This window comes from Copadichromis virginalis, linkage group LG5, assembly GCF_057382275.1.
Source record: "Copadichromis virginalis isolate Kocher_CV1m ecotype Utaka linkage group LG5, C_Virginalis_male_GT1.1, whole genome shotgun sequence".
NCBI classification, from domain to species: Eukaryota; Metazoa; Chordata; class Actinopteri; order Cichliformes; family Cichlidae; genus Copadichromis; species Copadichromis virginalis.
The window spans coordinates 27,774,695-27,788,159 of NC_140622.1; the positions used below are offsets into that span (position 1 = coordinate 27,774,695).

General features: G+C 40.3%; 1 protein-coding gene across 9 annotated transcripts in view; it reads left to right on the forward strand.

Moving 5' to 3' along the window:
* The window catches only part of slmapa (sarcolemma associated protein a), an 83,327-nt gene extending 72,648 nt beyond the window's left edge, over positions 1-10,679 (forward strand). For 7 of the 9 annotated variants that reach the window (XM_085457191.1, XM_085457195.1, XM_085457196.1 and 4 more), the window contains one exon: positions 8,474-10,679. In XM_085457191.1, coding sequence (XP_085313317.1) covers positions 8,474-8,569 — 96 coding nt within the window. In that variant the 3' untranslated portion in view covers positions 8,570-10,679. Of the gene's footprint in view, positions 1-537; positions 626-8,473 lie in introns of all 9 variants that reach the window. The other 2 variants (XM_085457192.1, XM_085457198.1) reach the window with 1 other exon arrangement.
* Positions 10,680-13,465: the final 2,786 nt, after the last annotated feature.

The window sequence follows — 13,465 nt, forward strand, 5'->3', positions numbered from 1 at the left end:
TGGAAATGTCCATCAGGGTTACAAAAGATTTTCTAGACAAAAGTATTTGTATCTCATTTCACTGTGTTCCCAGATCTCATTAACCACTGTTTGCATTAATTAGCACTGATAGCAATGGAGCAAATAAGAACCTGATTATAAAAAAACTAGAGTTACCCTCTCTTCACTCAGTGCATTTCTGTTAGGCTTCTTTGTATGAACCGGTGTCCGTCGTGCTGTAAAGATCAGATTGAAACCAGCTGACAGACGGCAGCTGGAGGAGATCTGTTCCTGCTGCAGAAAAGTGTTGCTGTTTTAAAAGAGCCTGGTGACGGATGGCTGCTCCTCCGTGGTGATTGTGAATGTGGCTGCTGAATGTGTAGAAATGTTGGTGCTGCTTTGTAGAAAACGGCTGATTGGATACAAACCCAAACCCCCTCTCTCCCTTTCTTCCCTCCCCCCTCGCTGTAGCTGCTCCATCCTCCATGTTGGTTTTGGTTGATTTGCTGGCTGATTTCTTCTTATCCACTCTCCCCCTCCAACCCCTCTCCCTTTTAGCCATCCATATTGCAGCCTGTCCAAGCCATATTCATGGGCCTTGTCCTGGCTCTGCTCTACTGGTGTTTCGGCCAGTTGTGGTAGAAAGGTACACACCGACATGACATCAGTCTATCTCTCTGCCGTCCTGTCTGTCTGTCTGTCTCTGATGCGTCTATCTGTTTGTCATCACTGGAAGGTGTCAGAGGCGAAAGGGTCGTTCTGATCTGTGATGAATTCAGGGTCATGAGTTTCAGCTGGAAAACTGACGTGCTGAAATTGAAAAGAAATCTCCCTCTGAGCTCAACACAGGTTTCCGCCGTGAGAGCTGATTATTTTTGAAAATAAGAACTACAGGCATTGCTGTTGAAAGTGAAAGCTCCTGTAAACGTGTCCAACACATAAATATATTATTACAATTCTTTAAGTCTAATAGAGAAGCATTGCATGACTCATGATTTTCTTATACTGGGCCTTAATGCAGAACCTAAGTGTGAATCCTGCTGTTTTAGCTCCGCCCACTTTAATTCAATTGTTTTTTGTTTGGCAGCCCCTCATAAACAAAAAGTTGGAACACTTTCTGTACCTGATATGAGGCAAATTTGTAGGTCAGTCTCTCCTTCCAAACAAGCTACCAGAAGTGCATTCCCTTTTTTTCCCCATATGTCCACACTTTTTTTTTTAATGGTCATAAATTCAGTCACAAATTAACCTAAATAAGGAGGGAATGTAAGTGTAAGGAGCAGGTTATTACTGGCAAGCATCCAAATATTCCTAAACGACATCTTTCACCATTTGAATGCTAACAGCTCAGGATGATGATGTGTTGCGGTGCAGGGTGATGATACATAAAGGTAACCCAGCTGTTGAACTCTGAATTCTGATCACCAGATCGCTCTCTTCACCTCCTAAACTTCCATTTAAGACTAAGGATCATCTTAGCCATCATCATCATCATCACGGCGTCTGGTCCCTCGTCTTCTGATATGAGAACCACTAACTGCATGGCTGTCAGTCTGCCTGTTCGTCTGCCAGTCAGTCTCACTTCTGCTTCTGTTCTGCTGCAGTATTTAGTATTTATTTATTTAGTATTTATTTATTTATTGTCATTGTCAAGAACAATGAAATTGCGTTTGGGGCTTCCATACAACCCAAAAAAAGGAAGAAAATAATAAATACCCCTTAAAACCCAAGTGTACATATTTAACCCAGTGTGACTCCAATGCAATAAGACAATCCTTAGCAATAATGTTCGTAGAAATTCAGACAAAGACCTGAGAAACATGACAAAATACAACAATGCAACCCATTCAATATTATTGTACTGTGAGATATGATATCAGATATGATAGTTATCTATTTAAGAAAGAGGGGGGGGGGGGCAGGAGGGGGAAGAGAATAAAGATATGATGCACCAATGCAGACCAGTTCATTGCTATTAAGAAGTTGGATATGGTTATTGTCCGTGAGAGGGGGGCAGAGAGTTCAGGAGCCTCACAGCCTGTGGATACAGGCTGTTGGCCAGTCTGGATGTTCTGGCCTGTATAGACCTGTACCTTCTCCCTGAGGGCAGCAGATGGAAAAGGTGGCGCGCAGGGTGATGTTGGTCCCGCAGGATACTGTGCACCCTCCTCAGACAGCGAGTGGGGAAGATATTACTGATCTCTGGCAGACTTGTTCCAATAATTCTGCCAGCTTCTTTCACCACCCGCTGGAGTGCTTGCTGATCGGCCTTGGTGCAGCTGGGGAACCACACTAGAAATCCATACGTCAGAACGCTGCTGATGGCACAGTTGTAGAAGTTCAACATCAGAGATCTGGGAATGTGTGCGCTCCGCAGTCTCCTCAGGTAGTAGAGGCGCTGTTGGGCCTTCCGTACAACTGAGGTGATATGGTTGCCCCAGGACAGGTCCTCGGTCACAGTTACCCCCAAGAATTTAAAACTGCTCACCCTCTCCACCGCCTCACTGCCAATGAAGAGAGGCAGATGGTTGTTATGACCCCTCTTCCGGAAATCTACAATGATCTCCTTGGTCTTTTTGGTGTTTAAGACCAAGTTATTGTCGTGGCACCATGACTCGAGTTGTTGCACCTCTGTCCTATAGTTTGTCTCATCATTGTTGGATATAAGTCCGAGCACTGTGGTGTCATCTGCAAACTTAACAATGAGATTGGACGCGCAGGAGGAAATACAGTCATGGGTGAAGAGAGTGTATAGCAGAGGGCTCAGAACACACCCCTGAGGGGCACCGGTGTTGACCACAAGGGTGGAAGAGGTGTTCTTACCCACTCTGACACTCTGTCTACGGTTAGTGAGGAAGTCCACAATCCAGTTGCACAGAGAAGAGTTAAGTCCCAGTTGGTGGAGTTTGGGACGGAGTTTGTATGGCCGGATGGTATTAAAAGCCGAGCTGTAGTCTACAAAGAGGAGCCGTGCATAGGTGTTCCTGTGTTCCAAGTGCTTCAGTAATGTGTGCAGCACTGCAGCTAACATTAACACGCTCTTGGGGCTCCCTCCACCCACAGACCCTCCATTTAAAGGGAGCCTTGTACATATGCTTCATGCTCTTCACAGCAGCGGTGTTTGACCTATCGTAGCAGGGAAAAAAACGGGTAGACAAGGCTTCTTATTGTAGACTTGACATAAAAGAGGCACCTAGCTTCCAGGTCTTTAAATACAGTATGGAAGTGCAATAAACCTGTACTCTTTCTAATGACCAGCAGGGGGAGACTCCTTTGGCTGTAAAGGGATGCCCGGGTGTCTAGAAGAAATCACCCTTCAGCTCACTTGATCTACCTCAGTAAACACATTATTAAATGGAACACCATGTTTATTTTATAAATGATGGTACAATTGGAGTCAAAAGGGTGTTATAAAACAGGGCGTGTCTACTCTGTAACTGACATGTGAGCTTGCAGTGCCCCTCAGTTTTTCCATCACACCAACCCTCGCTCGACGCGTGTAGGTTCGACACAAGGTGACTCCTTAAATCTGTTCATCTGGACGTTGTGTTTTCAGAGTGAGAAATATTTTTTCACTAAATCGGAGGATTTCTTCACTCTCTGTTAACTGTAGCTTTACCCAACCTTATAAACAGTACATTTGGATAATGACCAAAACTAGCACCACTGACTAACAACCAGCTGCGAGTTCAGTTAATTGATCAATGGCCATGAGTGCCATTCTGAATGGTACTCCAGCTGTGGTTGGAGTGGCTGCAATCACTTTTTTTAGATCACCAAAAAATGTCCTCTTTTCCCACCACTCAAACCTCAGCGTTCCTCCCTGTCCCGGATGTGCACATCCTCATTGAAAGAGTGGCCATTGGACTGTAGGTATAAATAGACTGTAGAGTCCTGGCCTGATGAAGTAGCTCTTCTGTGTTGTCCCATCTGCTTAGCCAGAGGTTGTTTGGTTTTCCTGATGTATAAAATCACGACAGTCTATAGATGGTATATAGCACTTTTCCACTCTGAGCACTCAAAGTGCTTCGCACAACTTGCCTCATTCATGCAAGCACCTTTTTTTTTTTATATATGTTTTTCTATGTAAGTGCTCTCTATTTAACATTCACACACATTCATACTCTTAGCAACTTGAGGTAGTATGTTGCCCAAGGTTATTTGGAATGCAGACTATAAAAGCTAGGGATCAAACCACAACCTTCCGATTAGCAGATGACTTAAAGCTACAGCCACCGTCTGTGTACACTATATTACTGTGTTTGTGGCGGGGGAAACACATCCTTGTGGTTGACTGATCTTTAGTGTAGTGTGTTTTGAGGTTTGAAAGCCACAGAAACGCTGCGTTTTAATGAAATGCTTCTTAGCGGTTTTGATACGGCTGACATATAAGGAGTCATTAAAGGTTTTTACTGAAGCAATGATACTAGATTCAGTCATTATGGAAATTTACTGTTACTGGTTAGTTTAAGGTTGGGAAAATCAGCTGAGACTGAAAGTCACTTGGATGAGTGACAAAATGGTTCTCCCAATGAAAATGCAACGTCCAGATAAGCTGATTCAACTTTACTGTAATTTTCTTACAATGATGATTGAGCATGGATTGAAACAAAGCAAAGAACTGCAGAAAAAATAGACTTTAAAAAAACAAACAAAAACAAAACATAGGTGGCATCCATCTTTTAGATACAGTCTGTGATGGCACTGAGATCTTTAATTAAGCTGCTGCAACATCAGGACTCACCAAGTTGGACACAGCCATTTATTTATTTATTTTATTTTGTTATTTACATGCTCAAAGTGATCTCAGAAAGGTATGTCATGTAAGATCAAAACAAATGATTTCTGAGAGAATTGAAACAAGGTATGTGGCTGTAGTGACTTTATTTTTCTGGAAAAAATGCTTAAATAAATCAATCTGCCGATAATCCACCCGTCTCCAAATCCACTGACTAGATGAGAGGAATGTAAACAGCCTGGCTGAAATCGAAGGCACCGTAGGCCTCCAGGGTGTTTAGATGTGTATGATGGATGCAAATTTTGTGTCACCGCTGTACATCTATGCACACTGTACTACTTCAAAGCTTTGCCTACTTTGATAGTTTAATGATCAGGCAAGAAACCATGACCATCCTGGTAATGTCAGTCAGCAACCTAAATTGAAAATCCCAAAAAACACAGTGGAGAAAAAAAAAAAAGAATCCCAAATTATTATTTTATTTATGTATTTTTTGCATTTAAAAACAAAACAAAAAGAAATCTTTCATTTTGGTGGGAAAATGTATACAGTACAGTGGGACCGGTGATCTCTGCTCTAGTCTTTAGACTCCATTGCGTGCTAACAGCTGCACCAGGAAGCGTGCGCTTACCTGATTTTCACACAAAAAGGAGTGACGTATTATTGGCTGTGCTGCAGGAGTATGGCTCGTCACAATATTACACAGATCGGTTTTTAACCTAAGCAAAGTTCAGTTGTCAAACTTATTAAAATGAATGAATTACTGTGAGGAGCAGTAACTAGAGCCACGACTAGAGGAACAATAAGTTTCTGTGTTTACCAATCCAGCTGCTGTACACAGCACTGGTGTGAAACACCCGTCACATGCACCTGCGGCTGTTTTCTTAAGCACGATCTGATATCCTCGTGTCGGTGTTGTTCCCACATCATCATAATAAATGTTGTCCCAGGTTCAACATTGCAAGTGACCAATCACATTGTTGTGACATCATACTTTTGCGACTTTGGGAAAAACCGCCTTAAAAAAAAATCGACTTGACTAGCAAGACACCGCCTGATCCAGCAATTTGAATTCTTTGCATTTCAGGATACGGTTCTTTGATAAACGGTAAGCATTATACATGTTGTCCTTGCAACACTGGAATTCCATAAATGAATGAATGGCTTGGCTTGCAAAAGTATGACGTCACAACAATGTGACTGGTCACTTGCAATGTTGAACCTGGAACAATATTTATTATGATGATGTGGGAACAACACCGACACGAGGATATCAGATCATCCGTTTTCTTACTGCAGCTTTACTTCATCATATATGAAAACGTGGCTGTCCCACACTGAAAGCAGCACCTGAACGCCTCCTGTGTAAACAGACTGCTGAACCGCTCACTCCTGACCGTTCACAGTCAGCAGTGTGTTAAAATTTTAAGTTAAGAAGAAGCGAAATGACAGAAATGAAGGGAAAAAAGTTAATCACGGCGTTTTAATGTTTATGTTCAGCCCAGTAATCTTAAATAAATTACAGTGATCCTCCTTTTGATTTGTCACTTTATCTCTCCCCGACCCGAAGAATTCAACAACATTTCAGTTTTATTTTAATTCAAAGAAAAGTCTGTGAGAAATGTAGATGAGCTTAATTCATCTGTGGAAGTTTTCTAAAGGTCGCCCTTCTGTTTATTTGCACTCTGTTCCCCTTTAAAGAGGCGTGCTCTGACCATCGCATCTTAAAGGCTAACCCTCTCCTTCCACCTGCCTCATTCAGTCACTCTCCTCTTCCTCTCCGTTAGGTTTTCGGTGCTTTATTTTAGCTTTCTTTAATTACATGTTGCTGTTCTCTCATGTTTCTTTTTGCAGGGTTTGTTTTTAATTTCATTTATTAATCTTTTTTCTTCTTCTGTGTTCTTGCATCCAGCTGCTGCTTAACTTCAGTTATTTTCATCTGTTACTGGTTTGTTTTTTTTTATTGTCTCTTTTTCTGCAGCCATTCTTACTTTCTTTATTTCTGAAGCATCCATCATCACGTCCATCGTGTTTGTGTTGTGATTGCTGCTTGTTTGTTTATTCGGGAACGTCTGACCAGTATGCCCAGTTGTTGTTTGCTTTGAGGGGAAAATGTTCTGTAACTTTTCTGTTGTTCTGCTCAGGTAACCTAATTTATTTTGCTGCTTTTTGTTTTTGTTTTTTTTAAATTTATGTTTTTTATTTAATTATTTTTTTTACTTGTTTTCTCCACCTGTCCTGAAGTCCCAAAAGATGATATTGATTAAATTTGTTTCCTTTTATCGTTCATACACAAACCAGCAGAGAACTCGAGTAAAACTCGATTGTCCTTGGCAGGGATTTAAAAACTGTTTTGAATTTGAAGCAACACACACTTGGGCCTTAATTACATATTTGGTGCATAAAAGGGAAGTTGCGTTAAGCCCCTATTGGACGTAATCAATGAGGAAATTGTACTTGGCATGTTGACTTGCTTGAGTTAAAACCTTTGTTGTTTCTCACCAAAAATAAAGGATGAATCCTGAAATACCTGAAGGTTATTTGGCTACTGTAAAAATTATTCGTTTTTCTAGATACCTAATAACCTGATTGTAGTTGAAAAGGCCTTTTTTCCCCTTAGAGCTTTTCTTTGACCACAAGTTCAAAGAGCAGCATTTATAAGGACCTTGCAGTGCTGAACTGGCAGCTTTAGTCCCAACGGGCATCCCGTCTTCACATTGAGCTGCTGTCTCAAACTAGTGATGCTTCCTTTAAAAAATCTGCTGCTGTCAGAGGTCACTGTTTTAATTCAAATCTACAAAATTAGACTCAAGGCTTCTCCCTTAAACTAGCAATGTTTTATAGTGAATAGGACTTTTATTGTTTCAGATTGATTAGACAAAAGGTTCCTTTCATTTTTCACCTCTTATTTTGAAACAAACTTTACTATAAAAAGATATTTTTAACTGGTTTTAGTTGTCTTGGAACTACATGAATAAATGAGTGTACATGTTTACACTAGTTTTGATTCCACAAACTGCAAATAAAAGATGGACGCACCCATTGTGATGTCACCCATTGTTCTGTGGGCAATCCATTGATAAAATACTGAATTTGATTAGCCATATTATTCAGATCATGACATTACAAATATTCTGAAGGGGAAGAAGTTTAGCTGACCCTTTTGAGCAGCCTGGGTTTGAAGGCCGTCTGCTCTCTTCCCACTTGTGTGTCAAAAATCTTCCCTGTCCAATCAAATAAAGGCCAAAAAAAGGCCAAAAAATAATGTTAAAAGCTAAGAAACGGCATAAATGTATTTGAGAGGTCCAGTTCAGCCACCTGTTTCTGCGCTGTTGGTCAAAGCAGCCACAGCCTTGAAAATCTCAGCCTCAGTTATTTGAAAAATCCTGTGTAGTTGTCAGAAGCAGCAAACTATCAGAGGTCAAACCTATGTTTTTGCAGCGGGCGCTATAAAAGTTACATTTTTACATTTTAATTGGAGCCAGCCTCAGGTGGACATTTTTGTCACTTACATGCAGTTTGACTGATTCATTTACATTGTTCTCGTTAAATAACCTTTTTTTTCCTCAATCAGATGAATTTTTGCACGAGAAAAAGAAATGAAATATCATCTTTTGGACTGAAGTGGCTTCTCTTCTTTTGTCTTTGCCTCTGTCCACTTTTACTCGTAATGTTCAAACTAACTTTATTTATTCACGCGTTTCTTCGTCTGTTTTTGTCTCGTGTGTGTTTTTTTCGTTCATCTCTCTCCAACAGAGCGGCTGGAGCCCCTGGATGCCGGTCGTCGCAGTGATGGTCGCCGTGACGGCCGCCGTCCTCTACCCCAACCTCTCCAAGAGCAGCTCCACCTAGGACACAAAACACAAGCGAACACACACACGGAGCGCCGTGAGGAGAGCGTCACTGCTTTACTTGTATAAAGTCTAATTGTACATAATTGTAGAGGGATATAAAGGTTGTGGTTTCTACAGAGGACTCAGAAGCTTCTTGGATTATTTTGTTTTGGGTTTTTGTTGTTGTTGTTTTTCCTGCGGCGGGGAGTTTTGTTGTTTTTATTCTCCGCTCTCTCAGCTCTGGTGGGGGGCTCCTTTTTTTTTTTTTTCTTTTTTTTTTCTTTCCCCCCCCTTTCCCCATTTTTTTTTGTCTCTCTGCTGATTTCCAGGTAACAAAACGTTCTCCAGCAGGTGGAGCTTCCACATACACACAAAAACCTGCTTAATGCTAACCCGGCGCTTTCCAGCAGCTTCGAACGTCACTGACAGGTAAATCTGTCTGTTTCACCTTTACCTCTGAGGACAGAGTTTCTGAAGAAGAGATGGCTTTTCTTTTACACAGCTCCACATTCAGCTTAAATTTACTTGCTAAATTCTTCAAACCAGCTCGTTGTGTTAGAGCAGATCTAGAGGAGGAGCCACTTTTTCTTGATCCCAGTTTACAGACGTCAGCTGTAATTCACCCAGGGGATGTACCCATCTTCGATTTATACTAATAAATACTTTTTGAATCTCCTTCAGGACACAAAATAACCACACATTTCATTTTAGTTTTCCCTGATAAAATGCCCAAAACAGATGAAACAAGAATTTAAGGCACTTCCTTGATAGCAGCTGTTTCCAAACAGTAACTAAAGGTTAGAAGTGTAGTTAAACCACAGCGGAGGTTTATTTTAGGGCAAGGTTGTAGTACTTGAATGGGCACACCAGTAAAGTGGCCCACGGTGCTGCGACATCCCTCAGCTCCACCGATTGCTACAGTTACTACAATTAAAATGATAAAAACAGAAACGTTCTCTGGTTTCCTGCTAACATCTCAGTTTCACTAGAGTTAGAGTAATTCGAATGCTTTGGGCTTTAAGATCTGTTTTTGGTCAGATAGACGTTCGTTCAGTGACTTCAGGTGTTCTGCCTTAAATGTGAGTTCATGTGACCGTGCATCACATCGGGCTTGAGCAGGTCTGAGTTTATAGACTCGGGGTGATCCTGGCTCTAAGAGCACAAACGAAGCACAAATGATGACGAAGTGCACCATGTCATCGTGATTAACCCGAGGCTGCTGGGAAGCTCTCGCGCTGAAGCAATTTCAGGAAGCTCTGCCCTGTTCTGCTTTCAGTCGGCCATGTTGGATGTCTAACTTGGCGTTTTCTCTGGGGTTATTTTCATTTGTTTCTGTTTGGGGAAATTCTGGGGTCTGAGTTGAAACTTGAAGCCAAATTATTGAAATAAAATCTGATTTATTTTGTGTTGGGTTTACTTTTTTCTTTCTCCATGTTGGGGGCACAGAGAAAAGGGGTCAAAGTGCCTCTGATGTAACTAACACCACACTTTGTGTATGTGTGCAGACACACACACACACACCTCCCCTGATATATACACACACACACTTGGTTTGACAGTCAGAGGTTGCTTTTTCCAGGGCTTTCAGCTTAATCACAGCTCTTTAAATGTCTGAGAATTTCCCAGAATTCAGATTAACCGACTATACAACACCCGAAGAGCAAAGTTTAAAAGGAGGAACAAGAAAATTTGTAAAAAATGTTTAACGGGCCAAATATCAAAATCTATTCATTTTTTTAATGACACACAAGACGTCAGACCTCTGATGAAATATTTTGAGAGACATTGAATCATTTCAAAGTGTGTGTGTGCTGGTAGACAGGGATGTGTGTGTGTGGGTTCACAGTCTGGACTCTTGAGCAGCGTTCGTCATCGTTCGTGTACTCCGTTTCGTCTCCGTGTTTAAAAAGAACTAAAATAAGACAATGAACAAATACTCCTGATGTGTAAAGAGAAAAAACACTACAGAACAGAGAGAGAATTGTAAGATAAAATGTTATCGACTGATGTGCTACTAGACTTATTTTGTTAAAACTGTTTAGAGATATGAGAGGGAGCTATGTAGAGAATATGATGAGGATGTATTGAATATGCAGAGCGATGTTTGGATTAAAGTTGTAGCAAGCTGACCCACCAAACCTGCTTCCTGTGTCTTTATTCACAAACACTCAGAGATGAACTCATTTTGGGTCAATATAAATACTTCAGAAGGTTGAAACTATCCTGTTTTTTCCCCATCTGGCTTCTGCATGCTGTTATTTTGAAATGGCAACAGCAGGAAGGACATTAAAGGGATTTTGACTGTAACTGCTCACAAGATTTAAAACTCTGCATCGTGTAGAGATGGTGTGCACTTTGTGGTTCTGAATTAAATGCAAATAAGACACTTTAAATATTAATGTTTCCAGATTCTTGAAGACTGTTGTGTTAAAGAAAACATAATTCTCTTTAATCCATTTTTACTAGATTAAAACACTGCAAGAAGAAAGGTAAAGATCAGTATGAATGCCTTCATATCTGAAAAATCTCTAGATTGGAGCATTATATTAAACTGATTTGTGAATTTGAATGATTTTGTAGTGCACAAACAACTCCCAAGTACAAGAAAATGTTTATAAAATATGTAGTTTGATCGATACAGGATTAATGAAGTGGCTTTTTTTAAGGGAAACTAATGTTAGAGTAAAGTTTTCAAGACAAAATTATCTCAAAGTTGTTAAAGTTGCTTTATCCTTAAGAAAAATCTTGAAATATCAGCACCTAAAATCCAAACGTGTGCTGCTACAAACCCTTAATTTATTATTTTTACTTTTGTTTCATTAAAGTTACAGAATTGCAGTCAAGTATCTCTGGTTGAATCTTCAGAGAAAAAGAATAAACATCTCATAGTCATGTTTTCTTTTTGTGTGTTTATGTGTGTTATTATATACAGCTTTTCTATGACGACAACCAAGAAAGATGCCTAAAAATAAATTATTGGTTGATGTATATATGTTTTCACGTGCTATATGTTCATGTTCCTCTGTGTATGGTTGTTTATCAGGGTGATGAAAACTCAGAGCAAAAACCTAAAATAACAATATTTTGTCCTCTTGAAAGTGAACACATCACATAATTCCCATGTTCAGACCCCCCCCCCCCTTTTTTTTTTGTTTTTAGGTATTAAGATGTTTGAAATGAAAATTAAAGTTCTGCGATCAGATGTAATTTTTTTTCACTCTTGTTTGGGTTTCCATAAAATCCTAAAACCCTATAATGAGGTGTGATAGGAGGACCAGGATGCATGAGACAACAGCTGGCCGCAAAAGAAATGATAAACTTTATTGGTGGAAACAGAAGTCCAAAAGGGCACAATGGGCCAAAGCCAGCACTGCAAGCAGATAACACATGGAAAATAACCATTGGTACAACAAAAGGACCTGAAAAAGCAAGAGATGATGCAGTTTATACTGTACACAGAAGACCAACTGACCCAAGAGGACAGAATCAGAGAGGAGCAGCCAATCACAGAGGAGGAAAAGGGGCAGGAAGTAAAAACAGGAGGAGACACTAACCTTCAAAGTAAACCAGGACATTACTGAAAGATAACACTAGGGAAACTAGAATAATACAGAAATCAAGACAAGAACTGAAACCTATCAGTAGAACAACTGTAAAGTCAAAACAGGAACAAAAAGAACCAAAAAACAAAACACTTGAAAACCCTGGAACTATGGCACGCCAACTCCTTATAAGAAAAATAAATCACTTTATTTTTGCTCTGCAGAAGAAATCATCCATCTGATAAAATCCAAACATCATGTTCTGAGCTGTAAGCCTTCCTCCGTGGGTGGAACCTGCTCACACCAACGTTTATGGACACTTTTCTAAGAAGTCTCTTGATTTTGTGTTTTGCTACTTGGAGCACCTCAAACCGAGTGCAGTTTACTTCTCTCCCAGGTTTCTCCATATCAAGAGAAGCCTGAGATCTTTCCAGAACAATCTTCATCTAAAAAACACTGCAGGTCAAGTGAGTTTGAGGTGAACTGTCCCTTTAAGGCAGAGTGAGCTGTAGGTGATGTAATGCAGACATGAAATAATGAAGAGAAGCAAAGGTTGCACAATTAGACAACACAGGTCTGGACTTGCATATGAGTGTGTGTGTTTGATATAAGCTGAATGTCGTCACACAACAAACACGCATCAATCATCTATCCGGAGCATGATGTCACCTTTTATGAGATGGTTTCAACATGCAGACAGAATAAAAAGTACTCATATTTCTGTCTGTCTGATTCTGAGTCAGAAGAAAAGAAAAGTAAGACACGATTTGATTCAGGTAAAACTTAAAATACTGGGACATGGGCAGAGGGAGTGTTTCATGACAATAAGCTTCTTATAAAGTGGGGGAGGCCAAACGGTCACTGGACACATGTGGTCACATCTGGTGCTAATAAAGTGGATCATCAATCAGCATCACATGGGATAATCACTGCAGTATTTACAGAGCACAGACAAGGGCGTGTAGATGTGCTGCAAAGCAGAGATAAGTCATAAAGAAATAAATGTGGAAAAAACAGCTGGGAAATTCTCAGAGTCTAAAGGAGCTTAAACCAACTGAAATCAGTGTTTTTATAAACTTACCCCAAAGTCATAAACTTAGATAAATCTTAGTCTTAGCTTTATGGACACAGACTGTAAATAAAAGATGGACGTAGCAGCAGTGACATCACTTATCTGTTAGTGAAGTCCTGCTATGAAGCCTCTGTCCGAGGGTTTTCATCATAAATAGCTTAGCCTTTTGAAATGAAGACTTGACGAACGAGGATTGGTACTAACTATTAAACCAGTGAACGCTGCATCCTTATTGGCTGATCAGAGTACTCTCCATCCTCCTGTTTCACTCTCATAAAGAATGATATACACAAAGTATTGT